Source organism: Taeniopygia guttata, chromosome 7 (assembly GCF_048771995.1).
Source record: "Taeniopygia guttata chromosome 7, bTaeGut7.mat, whole genome shotgun sequence".
In the NCBI taxonomy this organism is placed as follows: domain Eukaryota; kingdom Metazoa; phylum Chordata; class Aves; order Passeriformes; family Estrildidae; genus Taeniopygia; species Taeniopygia guttata.
Genome location: NC_133032.1, coordinates 7,968,198 through 7,986,977, shown reverse-complemented (window position 1 = coordinate 7,986,977; position 18,780 = coordinate 7,968,198). Strand labels below are relative to the sequence as shown.

The window sequence follows — 18,780 nt, the reverse complement described above, 5'->3', positions numbered from 1 at the left end:
AATATTACTTTTTCTCTGGATCAATGTTTTAGTGGAAGCTTGAAATTTAATTTTCACTTGGTCTTTAAACAAATTTTGGCTACATATTGGTCATTTTCAGTGATCCCAGAGCATAACTAAATTTATAGTGCTTTATTTTTAAGAGTATTTTCATGTTTGTGGAAGCTACTGTTGCTTCATAGTTTATGTTCTAAAAAGCACCTCTTTTTAGAACAAATTCTATTTAGGCAAATAATATAATAATGAGACTGTTGCATCTGTTATGTTCTGACCATCAGCTTTGTCTTTTAGCAATTGTATAGGAAAAAGCCTGGAATGACAATGTCTTGTGCCAGATTACCTCAAAACATTTCCAAAAATAGATACAGAGACATTTCGCCTTGTAAGTATTGCTGTGTCTGTATGTGCTCTTAAAAGTATTTTACTGTGGTTACTAAATAAGTAACATCTTTCTAAATTCTTTTCAGATGATGCTACACGGGTTATTTTAAAAAGTAATGAAGATTACATCAATGCAAATTATATAAATGTGAGTAGTACTTTTCAGAAGTGCTTCTGACATTAAGTAATTCTACAGTTTTTCAGTGAAAAAAATTGATTTAAAAAATCTTTTTTTATATAAATCTAGTTCAGGCTAGAATGGCTACTAAACCTCTAGTCAGGTGATTTGAAATTTCCTGTAGATATTTGCTTCCTAATGTTTTTGGCACGTCTTTTCATATATGTTAAAGTCTAGCCCTGCATTTAATGTTTAAAAAATGCAATCTGAAGCCAGCCCTCTCCAGAGCAATTAATTCTTCTTTCCTGATTACTTTTCCAACAGTTGTATTCAACAACAGTAAAGTTTAATTTGGCATCAGTTTCTTTTGCATCTTGTTTTTTTCATTGTTAGTAAGGAAAAAAAATTACATCTATTTACGGTAATGAAAAAAACCCAGATATTCAATTCCGAGATCTGTGTTTTAAAAGCTGGTGTCAAAAACCCACAGAGCAAGAAATACTTGCACCTGAATTATTTTCCAATTGTTCTGGAATTTCTTTTTTCACCCATTAATCTTTATTATGGCAACTACATGACTACAAGTTCATATGTAAAGTGTATTTGAATCTTTGTAGTAATTTTGCATGTGAAACACTTGAAGAATTTTTATCTGTGCCAATTTGTATTTGCTATCCTTTAAGAAATAGAACTAATATCATGGATGCTTTTTTAAAAATTAGTTACTAAACTGTAAATGTCTGATGCCTGACTTTCATTTGCTGTAGGAATTGCAATAATGAATTTGTCTTCTCTTAGATGGAAATCCCTTCTTCCACAATAATAAACCAGTACATTGCTTGCCAAGGTCCATTACCGAACACTTGTCCTGATTTTTGGCAGATGACTTGGGAGCAAGGCTCTTCTATGGTTGTGATGTTAACAACTCAAGTGGAACGGGGCAGAGTAAGTAAACATTTCCTTAAATACCATTTCCATAATCTTCTAAATAAGTTAGTGATTAGCCTTTAAAAGATTAGAGGAATATATTGTGATGGCATATAATATGTCAAGGGGATAGGAGGATGTGATTTTAAACTAGAAAAAGTAGGTAGAGTAGATTTAAGGAAGAGATTTTTACAATGTGGGTGGTGAAATAGTGGCACAAGTTGTCCAGAGAGGTGAGGAATGTCCATCTCTGGAAACATTGAACGTCATGTTGGATGGGGCTCAGAGCAATTCAGTCTAGCTGGAGATGTCCCTGCTCATTGCAGGGGGCTGGACTGGATGGTCTTTAAAGGTACCTTCCAACCAGAACTGTTCTATCATGCTGTAACTGTTTTTCATAAGACCAGTGCATTCCTAGTTCTTTTGCAGTGATGAGTCTTAGATTTTAAACACTCTGGTGTTGTTAATGCAGCTAATAATTAAACTTTTTTCAGTCCTAAAATGCACTTGACTCTTCATGTATTTCCTCAAATACTTTCAGTCTGCTTTGTTTGATTATTTATTGTAAAGTAAAAAGCACCTAGAATTTAGCTTCATAGAACTTTTTTTCTCTAAACTTCAAATGAAGGAACTCCAAGAAGTTGCATCAGTAGTGAGATTAATTTTTAAGGCAGCCCAACACAGCTTTGTAGTGTTAATATACTATACCTGGGTGGCTGTTTTATCAAGGATTTTCTAAAAACCTGAACTCTAAAATTTTCCATATGTTATAAAGATTTGCCTTAATCATGTGAAATAATCATTGTCCTGTAATTTGTATATAAAATGTGTTAAAATAGAATACTAGTAATAGAGTAATTGAGAGTTAAAATTAGTAAAAATAATTGTGAATGGTGCTGTAAAAGGCCTCAGGTGTACTTTGTGGCTTGTTTGGTTTTGGTTTAAGCTGTAGTTTCTCCTTAATAGCTTTGGATTTCATGCAGTTCTGTCCTTTGGAGATAGGCAAAACAATCAAGTGTGGTCATACACACAGTGTGATTCCAGAGTTACTTGGTTTAGTCTGGAGCATTCACAGTAGCACTGGCTGGTTAAGTGTGTGGACAGAAATGACTGTCTGCACTAAAAGTGTAGTGGAATTCCTCTATATCAGGATTTCTTTTGAAGATGGATTTGTAGTGGATTGTGGCTATTCTGATCAACTTAGGCTGTAGTTCTGCTGTCTGTGTATATTCTGACTTTTTAACAACCGTATACTTGCTGTGAGGTCAGGTCTCACAATAGAATTAGAATAATTGAAGGGAAGTTGCAGTGGTTTTAAACCATTTTTCAGTGACTCAATGTTTGCATGATGCTGCCTGCTCCCAAATAAACACGATTAAAGGGAATTTCAGTACAAGTGCCCTTTTACTTTGAGTTTTCTTTGCAGATCTGCTAAGAACAGACTTGCAATAGCAGTTCTCTGAGGTTCCCCCACCCCTTCAATAATGATATTTGTGGAGTTCTTTGGAGAGCTGCCTAATAATGAAATAAAAGGACTTATTTGTCTTATACCCATAGGCAGACTCCCTGCTCTAAAGCTGATCATGAGGCTTCTGACATCACTATCCCACTGCATGCCGGGATGTCTCAGTGGAGCAGGAAGTCTGCAAATCTGGCTGCTCTTAAAGGTTCGCCAGGTGGGTTGGAACTGCAAAAGTACACTTGAGCTGAAATTACCTCTGTAATTAGGCATTCAAACCATGTATCAGAAAATCATAGTGTTTGAAGTTTTCATTCACATTTGAGGGTTTGATTGGGAGTCCTTGAAGTCCACCGTCTTCATCCCCTTATTTTCTGCATTAGCTTAGCAACTTTTTTATTACGTATTTCCCTTTATTTTGGTTTGTTCTTTTCCCATATAAATGTACTTTGAGAAGATCAGATTAGGATTTTGGAGGTCAGAAATATTTATAAAGCAGCATCTTTGTCAGTCAAGTGTGAAGATGGACTATTTATAGATAAAGTCTTTGAAAAATTGTCATGGAAGTTAAAGGCATCCATCTTCAGTTAAACTAGCTGAAAGAGCTGGTGCATGTGTCCTCTTGGAAAAAGAAACAGGAAATCTGTGATACCTTATTTTATAAACAGTAATTAGGTAACAAAGTCTGTTTGGTAAGTAATTAAACAGTGTTTACAAAATGATCAAAATAATCTGTAACAAATAAAGGTATAAAATTTAGAGAAAATGAAAATTATACTCTGAATTTAAACACAGGCATTTTTAAAAATGTGTTGACCTTAGGTTAAATGCCATCAGTACTGGCCAGAGCCATCAGGAAGCTCATCATATGGAAATTTTCAGATTACCTGCCATTCAGAAGAAGGAAATCCTGCTTATGTCTTTCGAGAAATGACATTGACTAATCTGGAGGTAAAATCTTAATATATTTTCATGTATTAATCTGCAGGATTCTTGGAAACTACCTATAACATACGTAGATTTTCTTTTCAACTTGGTGGCATATCCATGTAAATGGCACTGTTTATTTCTAGAACCCTCTAGAAATCTACTCATTGTCATGTACTTTCTTAGGAGAAATTCTGTCTATAGAATGGTAACAAACCTTTCATAAGCAAAAATATCACAGAGATTCATTTTTCAAAATCATATGAATTGAGTCACATGAAGGATATATTATTTATCCTAAAAGTTTTTATTGGTGTCTTTCATAACCTGGCCAAAGAAAAAGAGTAATAAAAGAAGTTGAGAAACTTATTATTGCCTTGATGTTTTCGGAACATGAGACATTAGAGCTGTTTCATCATAACACGGATTATATGAAGTCTTTGTAGAGGCAAATAGTTCTTAATAATTCCATCTTGAACAATATGTGCGAGAATATGGAAGATAAATCCTGCTGAAAGATGAATCTGGAGTTGTGACTACATGTAAAAAAGGACCTTTTTGAAAATGCATTGCATGACTTTCAGGGCATGTGTAGTTTTCAGAGCCTCATTTCAATGTCAGAAATGTTTGGAAATGAGTATCTGGAATTTAATTCACAGTTATTTCTCCTGCTTGAGTTACCGGTTGAGAAGCCAGTTTATAAAGCTGCCTTTTAGTCAATTTGCAGTTAAAATTCCTGCCCTGTGTCCTCTTGAGACAATTGCTCATCTGCTATCAGCCGTGGAATCTCTGTTAATGATTCAGTGCCTAAAGGCTATTTAAAGTGCAGTAGTTCCCCTTCTTTTGAAATTCGACTCTGGTTGCCCGGGCTGTCCCCTCCCCTAACCAGAGACCGATTGATTATATTTGTGATACCAGAGCAAGGGCCAGGAGGGAGTAGAAAACAAAATCATTGTGCCTTGTAGGTGCAGGAGAGTCAGAGCAAGCCAAAACACTGCTGCTGTTCACACATGGTCTGAAGGAAAGCTTTTATGTCTGATCTCCCCTCAATACCCCACTTCTGTCATTTGATCTTGTAAGATGCTACCTCGTTCTGTTAAATTTGGTTTGCTAAGAATATGACCACCTTCTTGTACATCTAGTGTTCAGTTAAGATTGCTGGTGTCCTTGAACTGCTTTGCTATTATGTGCTCTGTAATTTTTTTCACCTGTTGAAGATGCAAGCATTTGTGGATTCCCTTTTTTACTTTTAAGCAAAAAAAAAAAAAGAAAATGTAATTGTAAAATCCAGGATTGACCGATGGTTAGCACTAATAAAGCACTGCTAGTTGAAAGCACTGAAGCCACTTTGATTATGGGTACAAGTTGGTGTGAATGTACTGTTGACTTTTTTAATTACTATTTTTGATGCTTTTTTTTTTATGGGACTTGAATTACCCTTGACTGAATTTCATGTGTCTGATTAGAAAGAGGAAAGCCGCCAGCTAACCCAAATCCAGTACATAGCATGGCCTGATCATGGGGTTCCTGATGATTCCAGCGACTTCCTCGATTTCGTGTGTCTTGTGCGAAAGAAGAGGGCTGGCAGAGAAGAACCTGTTGTTGTTCACTGCAGGTATCAAATTTCTTTCCAGTTTTATTAAATCATCAAAACTATTTTTATCATCAAATAGCTGTTCTGTGCTTTGTTCTTGAAATAAATATTTAACATTATCTGCTTTGGGGATGACAGAAAAACTCAACCTTGAAATAAAACAAATATTTAATGTGGTAATCACATTTCAATAAGCAAGATTTTGAATAGCAACATATGTTGCTCTGTTCAGGCATTTTGCTGGGATGTTTTGTTTTGTTTGCAATTTAAATGCTTGTGGTTACAATCTGCAGAATAATAATTGAGGGAAATGGCAAAAGATACTTGGTAACCATGAGGAATAGGTTCCTATTCTACAAAGCTCTAGAATAGCTGTGTAAATGATCCGTAGTGGAAAATGCGGGTGGTTTATTAAAAGATCAATTAAAAGACATTTTCTCTCGAGTCTGCAGTCTTGGGCTATGTGGTATTGTGATGCTTACTTTAAGATGAGACATTTTTCTCAACAATTTACCTTTGTTATAAGTTAAAATAACTGTTATTTAGATCTTTACATACACATTAAATGTGATTTTTCTTTTCCTTGTGCAATACTTTGTAATAGCATCTCCATTCCTGTAGCAAATTTCAAGATCTTAATAATTTTAAAATACCTGATTAGCAAACTAGAATAATACCAGTTGTTTTCAGATGAACATGTGCTACCACAGTTCTTGGGGAACAGTTCTGTGAATAATATACATATACATTCTGAATACTCCCCAGAGAGTCAGTGTTCCTGAGTCAGGCATATATCATTCTTTTCAGAGAGAAGCTGAGAAGTGTAAGAGATAAAATAAATTTAAAGACTACAAGTAAACTAGGTATGTATTGAAGGAGATGAAAGAAAAAGAAAAATACACTTTGTGTATCAGAAATTGTATTTCATTAGTTCTGCTCCCAAGTTCTCTTTTATGCATGTCAGGGTGAATCTTACTGACTAGGGAAACTAGTACCAGAATACCAGTGTCTTAACTGATACTGCTTCTCAGCTTCCATTATTGGTATACTTTTGGTTAATATGGTTGTGAAAAGATGGTGAAAACGGCAGCCAACTATACCCTCTATGATATAAACAGTGCAGAAACACTGGAACAACAATGGAGAGTAGGAACTGTTTCATTCATCTCAGGGAGGCACCAGTTCAGCTCCAAACGGATAATTTCAATGTGTAATTGAAGCTTTATGAAAAATGTATGTTTGACAGAAGAAAAGAGATGGATTACCACAGTTGAACATAATTTACTTAATTGGTCCAACTTGGTGGCTGTTGGGAAGTATAACCAATTCCAGCAGGGAGTCAAGCAGAAGGAGCCCAGGTGTTCCTCCATATGGTGCATTCATTCTATTTTTAACATCTCTTCAGTGTAATAGGACAGGGCATTAGTGCAACAAAATTTGTTTTCAGGACTAAGCTACCAGCTTTAGTGTGAAGAATCCAAGTAGCTAAAAGAAAATTATTTTATTTTGTACAATAATAATAAATTAAAGATAAAATGGTCCAAACTCACAGAGGTTATAAGGCAACCAAGACCTTAAGGAGGTGGAATGGTGTTATATTGAGCTGCATAAATCACTAGTTTCTGATGTTGTATCATGTGGTTATTTTTATCTTTACAAAGTTGTACTAGTTTCGTTGAACAGTTTCTAATTCTTGTTCAAGGTGAGATGGGAACCACCCATCCTGTCCATGCCCTGTCTCAGTGTTCTACTCCATCACTCAGTGATTTCTTTTACTAAGCTGAAGAGTCCTATCCTACCTTATGTTTGTCATAGGGAAATGATCACATTTTCCATCATGGTTGCTCTCTGAATCCTTTGAAATTATAAAATGAGTCATTAGGTTCTTTGACAGTTACTGTTTGTTTGTGCTTGGATTTGATAAAGCATTCTGCATTTAAGTTCTATACGTATAAATTCTAGAAATATAAATACAATGGAATCATTTTATATAACCAGCACATGTCTTAAAATTCTTATGACATCACTGAAATATAGAGTAGCTTTAATGCCACCTCCTGGACAAAGATTTAAATAGTAGTTTAGCCAGACTTAATTTGAAGTAACTCTTTAAAATCGGAACAAGTAACTTTCAACGTTTAAAATGTTTATATTAATCACTTTAGATCCAAATACTTTGATTTATTGTGTCAGTTAGGATAATGCTGACATTTCAAAATATGTATTTTGCCCTATGTTCCAGTATGAGATAACATTTGTTGTCTGTTTCAAAAGTGCAACATTAATTGAAAAATTTGAAACTGTTCATTGAATTCAAGGTTAAATATTCAGTCTTTAAGGCTTGCTACCTCTGGAAAAGCATTATGTGTATATAAAAGAAAGCAGATGAATCTTTAGTTTTGTTTTACTTTTAAGGAAAAAATGTTTGTCTGTAAGCTCTTCTGATAATTTTGCCATTCTGAGATATGCATGTTATGGTACTTCATTGAAAGGGATTGCTATCATGTATTCCTTTTAATAACAAGAAAACAATTCTTATTGTCACCCTACAGAGATTTCTAGTAATGGTTTTTTACTTGGAAATAGGAAGGTATGTACCATTTGAAGGACATGAATATTTTTTTATTGGCCCCACATTTCAGAAATCATTGTTTCAGCAACAGTCAAACTGACACGATGTGTCCAGCATATGCTCGTGTTTTGTTATCCTCTAGATGTTAGTGTGGTTTGTAATGGGATCTTAACAAACATCTCTGTCAGTTCTGCTCAGGGGAGCGGCTGGGTGAAACAGTTCCTCTTCCAAGGCAGTTCTGTACTGATGGGTTTTGCTCTGTTCAGGCGGGACAGAGGCTGCTTCCAGACAGACACAGCCAGTCCAATCCCTGCCCCAGCAGTGTGGGAGCCACAGTGATCAACCCTGAGAATCCAGGAGAAGGAAGGTCTTTGAGTATGAACTCCAGGCACTTGATTTCATTTTCCACTTTGTGTTTCTGTTGCTGTTCCAGTGCTGGGATTGGACGCACAGGAGTTCTGATCACGATGGAGACAGCGATGTGTCTCATTGAGTGCAATCAGCCTGTTTATCCTCTAGATATTGTAAGAACCATGAGAGATCAAAGAGCCATGATGATCCAAACACCTGTGAGTATCATCCCTGCTGTTCTGGGTTGCAGAACAATCATTTCCTATGATCCAGTCATGTTGGATAGATTTTTAATGTACTTGGTGATCATATTGTGGAGATCACCTTTACCCAGTGTAGCTGGAGCCTTGGCTCCAGGCAAAAAAAAATTCTTAAGGATATTGGAAAGGAGCATTTATTTATATTTCTACTGAGAAAACTTGAAAAAAAAGCATCAGGGATACCTGGCAAATAATGACAAAAAGGGTCAAGTTTCACAGTGTAAAAATCGCTCAGAGAAAGCAGGAGCCTAATTCCAGGTGTTAAGAATGGGAATGGGAGTAGTATAAAAGATAAACACAGAAGGAGCCAAGACATGCAAGAAAAAACTTCAGTGATGAAGTTCAGTGATTTTATGTTGCCTTAGTTGTAATGGAAACAAGCCTCAATTAAGCTCTGTTAATGACTGAAAGGGAAATTATTAAAGAAATAAGATTTGTAAAAATCAGTTCAATTAAATCTCATGTGAGATGCATCAAAGCAATCCTAACTACACTTAGTCTAAGAACAGTAGCTTGCTAAAGGATTCTTTTGGGGCTTTCCTGGCATTTGATTTACCTTAAGATACCATAATTTTTCGTGCACCTGTAATGTTTGGGTTTTGTGAGATAGTTAAAGTATTATATTTCAGACTTGTAAGAGTTTTAGAACAAATTTAGAAACTTATTATTTTATCAGTCAGGTATTGCTTATAGAGCAATATAACAAAGAGCAGCTTGTTTTTACATTTTTAGAAAGTACCTAAAAAGGGTGAAAAGGTTGAGTTGTGTTGTCTTTCAGAAAAAAAAAAAAAAACCAAACCAAAAACCAAACAAACAAAACCTTCGATTTTTTTGTTGTTCCAAACATTGGATAGTTCCAGGATTGGTTTTTTTGTTTTGTTTTGGTTTGGGTTTTTTTTTTTTTTTTGTTTGTTTTTGTTTTTTTTTTTTGAAAGAGTAATCATGAGTAATTGGTGCAGTTTTACTCACAGTACACAGCATTTAGAGAGAAAGCATCTTGAAGGAGAAAAGGCACTAGATCCAGTATCGACTCACAATTAATTGAAGGTAGTTACTATAGTAATTTTCATGTCTCTGCTGCTGTTCCTCTAATAAAATTTGAATAAAACTTTTTTGTTCTTCAGAGAGTATTAAGGCTGACAAAAAGTATGTGTCTCCATTTCTAGCTCATCAGTCATTCAGTGCTGCTGAATTCATGTTCCAGTACTCATGTTTCACTAAAAAGTTGTTGTATTCAGGTAGCACAGGAAGGATGAGAAAGGTGATGATACATGAAAAATAGCAAAGGATGGCTCTTGCTGTTTGTGACAGTTCTTCAGGATGGATAGCTCTCTCTCTAACACATGTAGAGGGGGAGAAAGTGTTATTAGTAAAGGTAGGAGTTGCAGTGGTGAGGGTCCTAACTGCCTTTTTTCACATTATGTGCCCAATATAATCTGGTCTCCTCATTTTTCTTAGAAAACAAAATATTTCAAGATTCAGTGAAAAGCAGGTGTTTAGTGCATCAGAGTGAGACGGTCTGATAAAGGAGTTGTGAGGGTTTTTTTTAAGGTTTCGTGACCATGAGCCGTTCCCGTTCCTCCTCCTGCCAAAGGAGCGGGGCCCGTGCGTGCCGGGGGTTCGCTCGCTGTCCGCGGGGGGGCGCTGTGCACGGCCAGCCCTGCCGCCCTCGGGGGCCAACGCAGGTTTTACACCAGTGCAGAGAATGAACTGTTCCATTTACAGGGGACAGGACAGCAAATAACGGCTCTACTGATAGATATGGTCATATGATAGTCTCTTAAGATCTGGCATCACTAACTGCTGCATAGAGGGGGCTGCTCCACAACACTGACAGTGCAGGTGTGCTGGAGGTCTAACCAGCATAGACACATTGTGCAGGATGCAGTGTGAGTTGTAGCGCTTTGCATTTATTTCAGTTTGTTTTCATTATAGTCTAATTTGATTACTGTCATGTTTTTAAACTGTTATTTAAATTAAACAAACTGTTAGTCACCTCTGTGTATGCAGGTGCTAGATTTTGATGCCTTGAAGAGTTAGACATTATACAATGTTAAGAAACAGGAGGTCTGGGTTTTTAAAACATGAAACATTTTTAAATCAGATTCTGACAGGGAGGTGCCAGTAACATGCCTGAGTTAATGTAAGTATGAAAAAGTGCTTTGAAACTATGGCTTCTAAATCCAAGGGCATGGAAACCTCAGGTCAGTGACATTTCAGCAAGGAAATAAAGAGCAGAAAATTACTAAATAGGTGATGTTGTAATAATAATACTGGGGGTTTGGGTATGTCTTTTGTATATATTTCAAAGTGCCTTTCATCCTATTCTTCTGTTGAGAAACAAAATGCTCTCATCTAAAGCTCCTTTTGTATTATGTTTCCTAAACTAACTTTGAAACACAGTTCTTGGCCTGTCAAGAGAATGGGGTGGGGAAATCTTAGAGGCCTTTTCTGTTTCCAAATGACATTTTGCAATTACAATTCTTTTCAATTTACTGAATCTACTTTCCTTTTCAGAGTCAGTACAGATTTGTATGTGAAGCTATTTTGAAGGTGTATGAAGAAGGATTTATTAAACCTTTATAAGCATCACTGCATAAGTAAAGAGCAAAAAACCTATGATATCAGTTGAGGAATCCTGTCCTCTATAATGAACTGGCAACATTCTTTGTGCCATAATACTGCTTGCAGGAAATGATAGTGAAGTACAGCAAAGAATTGACAAAGGACTTTGAAAACTTCAGCACTGTTGCACTTTACGTTGAAACAAAATCAGTCTCTGAAACTCTTCTAACCTTCATCTGTTTGAAGACTTTATTTTCGTGATTTGCTCCGAACAAACCATAAACTGAAAGAACTAATTGTGTTCAGGGTAATGGACGATATTTCATTGTAGTGCCATATACTGCGCTTCTGGTTGAATTGCTACAAACAAGGCTTGGAATTATTTCACTCTGTTTTACACCCATGTCTCTTAAAATGAAAAACAAATTAAAAAATACACTAAGCCATGGTCTTTTTCCAGTGCTAGGTTTATTTACTATGTACAGCCTCTCACAGTTTTGTTTTTTACAACATTAGCAATATTGCCAATACTAGATAGATACACACTGCCTACTGATGCAGCACACTTTGTCCTACACCCTTACTAGAGACCAGCTGGTTGTTAGAGGAGAGCTGGTGTCTGTTAACCCAGCAGTAGCTGCATAATGCCCACTTACCAGCATCTTGTACAAAATAATAACAATAAAAACTTTAAAATAAAAACACATAATTAAACCGCATTTCTTTGGCACAGCTTGTGTGTCATACACTGGTGTATTCTGATTTTTGTGACTTCAGATTATGTGATGGGAACTAGTGCATGCATTTTGTCTTAACCCCTTAAGTGCCTTGAGACTTACAGCGTACATCCAGTGAAAGGCACTCATGATTCCATGGGGTGGTGTTGTCCTGTCATATTTATCTTAATGGATTCAGATTTTTAAAATGGCCCTTGGTGCTTGGAATATGTTACCACAAGGGGCCATTCCTTCTTTCATTATACAAGTACCTGTGTGCTACTCTCTGTAGCAAAAGCACCTCTGCCAACTTAATGAATGAGCGTTTTATGCTGCTGTGCTGTAATTATATCAAAAATCTGACACATTCCTTCATTCCTTCCAACTAGTAACTTACTAGCATCTTACTGCGAAATGCTGGTAGGTCATTAGAAGCTGATACCTGGTTTTATCCTTTTATTGAGAATAGCTGTTTTACTCGATTAGACATAACTCTTTAATAGCACTGATAATTAAGTTGAACTTATAATCAGATGTGATTTAATTCCATTACCTTCTAACTAACTTGTTAAGTCCTCACAGTTGATTTCAAGCCATGTTCGTACAGGTCTGCCTTTTATTTTCTTTTATTTGCTTGGAGGGGAGAAGGGAGGAGAACACTATGAAGTTATCCCAGAACTTAATTTTAATTTCATAATGACCCCAATCACCTTCTGTTATGCTTGTGCAAAATTGTTCCAGTTGGTATGGGTTGCTTCTTATTTAAGTAGGTAGAAGATTTGTAAGAATTGTCTGTCTGATACAGTATCTGAGCTCATTCTAAAGATGCATAAGTATCCCCGTTTTTTAATATTTTTCTAGTATCGGAGAAACCAAGTCAGAAGCAAGGTACCCAGTGTAATATACTGTAAGGAAAAACCAGTCACTTATTTGACTGCCCTGTGACAGCATAACTTTGTGCCCTCTATTTAAAAGTTTTAATTTATTGTATTGGTTTCCTGAAAATGTTTATCCATTAAATTTTGTTGTAAGCTATATATATATAGCATAGAATTAAAATGCAAAGTTCTACACTAAATAATTTTTAACTATTGAAGAATTATATTGTATAATATACTTTGTTCTATGGACATTTGAAACAGATCAGCTATAAACTATTAAATGAAAAGGGATTCAGGAAACATGAAATCCTGGCTTATGACTTAGTAATGAACAAGAAGTACAATGCCAAATGGAAGATAGAGTTTTAAATATTTTTAAAAAACTAAATAATATTAGGAGGGCTGTGGCCCTGTTACTTATATTTCTAGATTTGATGCTCAAGTCAATGTTATCCCTCAGTGAAAAATAAATTTTACAAGAATCTCTGGATCTGAACTGAACTGAAAAAGAGTAATATGGTAGCTTTAATCTCAGTTATATTTTAAGCCACTTGCAACAAATAAAACTTATTTTTTATAGTTCTTTAACTTCCATATGATGAGGTTATTAGCTGAGTTGCTGGCTAGTTAGAAGGTTATATTGAACTCAGCACTTAATGTCCAAAAAGTAAAATAATTCATCCATTATTCTGAAAGAAATTTTCTTCATAGTTAAGTTGTAAACAAAAATAGCATTTGCCCTGTTATTCTGGGGGAAATCAGAAATGGAGGTTATAGCAGCGTTATATAGCATTGGTATGTCACATATTTAAATATTCTTATGTAAAATTGCCATAGCAGTTCGAGTTCAAAAGTCCCATTTATACCACAATTTAGTGTGGTATGTGTATTGGTCATCTGTCATCACTGTTTTGATTACAAACACAGACAAGAATAATAAGTCTCTTCAGAATTTTCCTCTGCACTGACTTGTAGTTTATTAACTGGCTGCACTGGGAAAAAATTGAAACAAAGTACCTATTCTTAATTGGCCGTCAGCGACTCAGCGGCTTTTGGCTTCTCCAAAGGCAGGATGAAGGTAACCAAAAACGGCTTGGGAAAGAGAATAGCACTGAAGCCTTTCTGCACCATAAATCAAGTAATTTAAATTTTTCTACCTGTTGTGGTATAAATGGCCTTTAAAATATTTTTTATATGGCCAAAAAAAGCAAAACTGCTTAATATTTTACTTTGGGTTATGAAGATCTGTATCATCCTTAAGAGTTTTTTAAAGAAGTTTTTGTATGTTTCATGCTGTACAAAACATGAATGTATCTTTCAGACATAATGACTTATAGACCTATATGTGATTGGTGTTATGACTGTTGGATTTTATGAATAATTATTTTCATACCATTTGATTAGGAAAAATGTTGGGTGGGGTGTGGGAAAGAGTATGTTTCTAACACTTCCATGATACAAATCCAGTTAAAGAAAAAAGAATAAGTAGTTTTCATTGTAAATAAGAGCAATATTAAGACAATTTTGTGCCAATGTAAAATGTTAAGATTTTTGTTTTTACTTTTAGGTTCAGATTGAAAACTACCACTACCATCTCTTGTTTAAAATGGATTTGAGGGGTTTTTTTTAGTAGGAAGACATGGGGCTCTAGTGGGGGCTTTGAGTGTTTTTTGGGAGCATTTTTCATTTTTGCTAAATATGAAATAAGATACAGGTATTGTTTAATAAACCACCTACAGACTGTCAGCCAGTCCACCTTGAGAAATACTGCATTAGATATCCCAGGTAACTGAAGGCTGAAAATTTAATTTATCCTGAATCTGGAAGCATTTTGGTATTTTCAATCACTTGTAGGTCTTACACAGTAAAATACTGCTTTTATGCGTTTTATTTTTATCTATTCTCTCCCAGTTATGAAAAAGAGAACGCCTGGGGTTTTTTTCTCACTAGATTTAATGCTAGCTGACATTTCTTCCACATTTCTCTGTTAAATCTCAAAAGCTTATATGTCATATAGATAAAGCAATAACACTTCTAAAATATCTGATTACAGTCTGGCACACCATCTAGTAAAGAAAGGGTGAGAAAGCAGTTGGGACATTAAGGAACATGAGGAAGTTGTTATGGAACTTGTGCAGCTGGCAACTTTCTGTGGAGACCTTCCAAGAAGCTACATGGTACCTGTGGAAGGGCCAAAATGCAGCAGATATGCTGCAGCTGCGCTGCCCAGGGAAATGGGACAAAGGGAAGGTCTGACATGGAGATGCTGGAGCTCCAGGTATGCTGTGGAGCTGAATTATGTGATATTTTTTGCTTATGCAGTGTGTGTGCAGGTATGTGGGTGATGTTTGGTGGCTCAGGGAATTAGCATGAGCATGAAAAGCTCTACAGATCCACCAATGTCCAAGCAAAAGAAGGCTGTCCAGTTTATATGCTGTTGTTTTGACTGTAGAGCCACTATGCAGGCAATCAGCAAGCCCCTCAGCCCTGAGGATACAAGGAGTGATTTGGTTACGGTCCACATGAAAATTTTGCATATTTGGACTTCCACCAAGTTGAAGAATGGTGTCCTCTAATATCAGTTGCAATGTTTTTGTAGTTCACATCTCAGGTCCCCAATTGGCTGGGTTAGGTGTATTTGCCAATTTTAGTGTACCCATCTTTTGTCTTGAGACTGAAGAAGTATTTTTCCATTGCTACTTCTAGTGCTAGGATCCAGTATTAAGATTTGGTAAAAACATACTCATTGATTACTTGTGGATCTTGCATGAATATGCAGGGATTTATAATTAGTGGTGGGGAAGCTGTTAGAAGGAGGAAATGGTTGGTTTGTTTCAGTGTAACTGTTCTGTCCAGTCTCCGTTATCCCACTGCACTTAGTCACTTGTTTGTTTAGAAGTCTGCAAAGCAGGCCAATTCCTTTTCATTGGATTTTACCTCTGTGCCTGTTACTCCCACAGGTGTCTATCTTTTCATAGGGCTTCTCCTGCTACAAATTGTGATCTGGTGCATAAGCTGTAAGTTCTGGCTATTGGCTTTGGCATATTTGCTCATTGAGATCTCAGTGGTAAAGAGGACAGATTAACGACTTTCTTAAAAAAAAAAAGCTGAAATATTCAATTTTAAAAATTTAGACATTTTGATTAGTAGCCTCATTTTCAAAAGCCACAGAAATATCTGGTTCTAGTCTGCTGTAGCAAGAATGGTGGTTCACAGACTGGCTGGCAGCTTGTTGGTTGTGGTATTTCATATTTAGCGAGCTTACACGTTTTAAAGGATAATTTTTTTCAAAGTGTTTTGATGTTTGAATAGTAGCACTTTATCTCATGCTTACTACTGACTGAACTATTGGACAAAATAAATTGGGTTTGGAGAGAGATGCTTAATGGGTTTCTGTACAGAGATTATTTGGATTACACCCTGGTACAAATGCTTTCTGTTGTTCCAGCCATTTCTTGTTGATTTTTCATGTGTTTCTGAGGGATTTTCAGAAAATAGATATTAATAAGATAATACTATCATCTCAATTTTCCTGTCTTCATATGAATATGAAGCCTGCATTTGGGAAAAAAACAAAAAAGGAAAAAAAAAGGTGCAAATAGAAATTTACAGGGTACTTGTAAATGTATGTGATCTCTCTCAGCTAGCTGCAAATTAGCTATGTTTACTGTAAATGTTTCTGCTAAGCATTATTTTTAACATTAGATCAATTACCTGGAAATCAGTATTCCTTTTTTTTTTTTTTTTTACTTAACTTATTTGAATTTTGATAACTAAAGATAATGCACAACAAAGTTTAAGGAAGTTGTCACCCTTTTGCAGCTAGGCCAGGGGCCTGAGACATGAGTGAAAGGGTTAAACAGTTTATGTTAAGCTGTTTTGTTCTTTGACTAGAATATATCCACAAGGACTAGACTATAAATTATCCACTGCAATTATCTCAGTACATTGGGGCACCACAGTAACAACCCATAATAATCTTACAGGAAAATTAAGGTAAGAGAGTGAAGGTTTTATCTTATCCAGTGTATCCAGATTTGTTTTCCATTTGGTTTGCTTCATTTACCAGTGATCCCATTTTAACCAGTCAATTTGGCAGGGCTGTTTGTGTAAGGTTTGGGTTTTTTTCTGTAACAGGTGCTATACAATGTGTAAATACAAAGGGAAGAGTATTATTTAGATTATTATTAACAATCAGATGGTGGCAATATTTTTGCCAGTTACTTCTGGTAATTAATTTGCATTTCCAGCTGTGGATTTCAGTTGTCAAATTTCATCTCAGTTTCATTCTGCTGAATGATGGACTGCAAGTGTGGAGTAAATCATCTCAGAACAGCTCTTGCATTGTTTAGACTAACTCTTGTGTATCTTCATTAATACTGGGGGGATGCAAAGGCTCTTCCCATAAGTAGACTTCTGCCTATAAATTTGTTTAAAAGCACATGAGGGGGAGGGAAAAAACAAACCAACAATGTAAATGCACCATCTTGGCTAAGCAGCCAGGGCGGTTGATGGAAAACGATGGAAACTTGAAATTGGTCAACACTGGACAATGTGAAAATAAACTCAGCTTTTGTCACTGCAGCTACTGTATGCTTTAAAGGGCCTTATGTATTTGTCTTCATTTTGATAAAATTCTTGCCATTAAAATTATACACTAACTTCTACCGAAAACCAGCAGTTCCCAGGATAAATATGCTAATTAACATTTAACAAGTCTTGTTTTAGTCTTAAGTAAAAATTTCATTCTATTATGTGAAAAAATGCTGTTATGCATATTTTGTGGATATATTTAATTTCAGTTGACAAATAGTTGTCTAGGTACAGACTTGAAAATATATATATAGTTTACTTGTGGATCTTAATTGTTTTAATTGCAAAATAAAGATGTGCTTTAGTAATTTAAAGTTTAAATTTTTTTTCCAATTTTCTTGCTACTGTACACACAGTTTTGCTGTGCCACATTTATATGTCTCTGGTACCAGATAATAGTCACCTTGTATTTTCCTTCTTGACATTGTATGACATAAACACACCCCTATGGATTGTGCATTAGAAGAGGTTGCAAATTCTCAGGAATTAAGTTGCTTGGTTAAGGCATCAGCCCAAGTTTTCGCCTGAAAATATATAAATACTGCAAGATTTGCTCTAATGGAACAATATATAACTTCTAAATTACATTTTATACAGTGAGTGTATTGGAGATGGTGTTCAGTAGAGATGATAATCTGATCAAAAAGCTGAGGGTATGATGAACACTGATGTGAAGAACAAAAATTCCAGATGGAAGCATGTGATCAAATATTTGCTGCCAAAAAGTGAGGGGATGTTCAAAACAAAAGCAGGTAAAGATAATGAAAGGGCTTAGGAGGAAAGACAAAATTCTCAGGAGGGATGAGTGTCTGAGACCCCCATATGTTCCTGATTCCACTGAAAAATACAGGACTTTAAAGTGAGGACAGGGTGTTTGGATTTGAAGTACAAAAATATAAACTAGTGGGAAAGCACTTTCAGGAGAAAAACAGATGTAAGAAGAGGCTTTTCAATAGGAGGAGATTTGTTTAAACTGGAATAGGAAGCCTGGATATAAGGCAAGTGACAGGTTACACAGTTGAATATGTACTGTACATACTCATACTGTATCTCGCAAATAGCGAGGAAGTAATTGTAATTACAGGAAGAGTAGCAAGAGGGTGGTGTGAAGTAGAAATTGCAAAAATGAGCAACTAAGCTTTTGTGTCACTGTAGCTACAGGAAAGATAAAGTCTTTGTGCCAACATGGGAGCTTGTGAATAAGTGGAAAGAAGTTCAATTGGAGGAATAGTGGAAGATGGTAAGAACATTTAGGGACAATGTCCAAGGATCAGGGAATTCTCCACAATTCTTTGTCATATAGGAGAATGTGAATTGGTGTAGACTTAATAACCAGGAGACTCCCATTTACCTGTCAGATCTCCACTACAAACTAAGCATCCAATATGCAAACCATTGGTTAGCTGATCTGAGAATTCATCAGATATCTGCAAACC

The 18,780-nt window shown here is 35.8% G+C and overlaps 1 protein-coding gene across 2 annotated transcripts in view; it reads left to right on the top strand.

The window, feature by feature from the left end:
• The window catches only part of PTPN4 (protein tyrosine phosphatase non-receptor type 4), a 108,900-nt gene extending 91,242 nt beyond the window's left edge, over positions 1-17,658 (top strand). The window contains exons 21-27 of one of the 2 annotated variants that reach the window (XM_002191148.7): positions 292-382; positions 468-529; positions 1,298-1,444; positions 3,708-3,836; positions 5,279-5,427; positions 8,412-8,547; positions 11,107-17,658. In XM_002191148.7, coding sequence (XP_002191184.3) covers positions 292-382; positions 468-529; positions 1,298-1,444; positions 3,708-3,836; positions 5,279-5,427; positions 8,412-8,547; positions 11,107-11,175 — 783 coding nt within the window. In that variant the 3' untranslated portion in view covers positions 11,176-17,658. Of the gene's footprint in view, positions 1-291; positions 383-467; positions 530-1,297; positions 1,445-2,983; positions 3,103-3,707; positions 3,837-5,278; positions 5,428-8,411; positions 8,548-11,106 lie in introns of those variants that run through there. The other variant, XR_012056946.1, reaches the window with a different exon arrangement.
• The last annotated feature ends 1,122 nt before the right edge of the window (positions 17,659-18,780 follow it).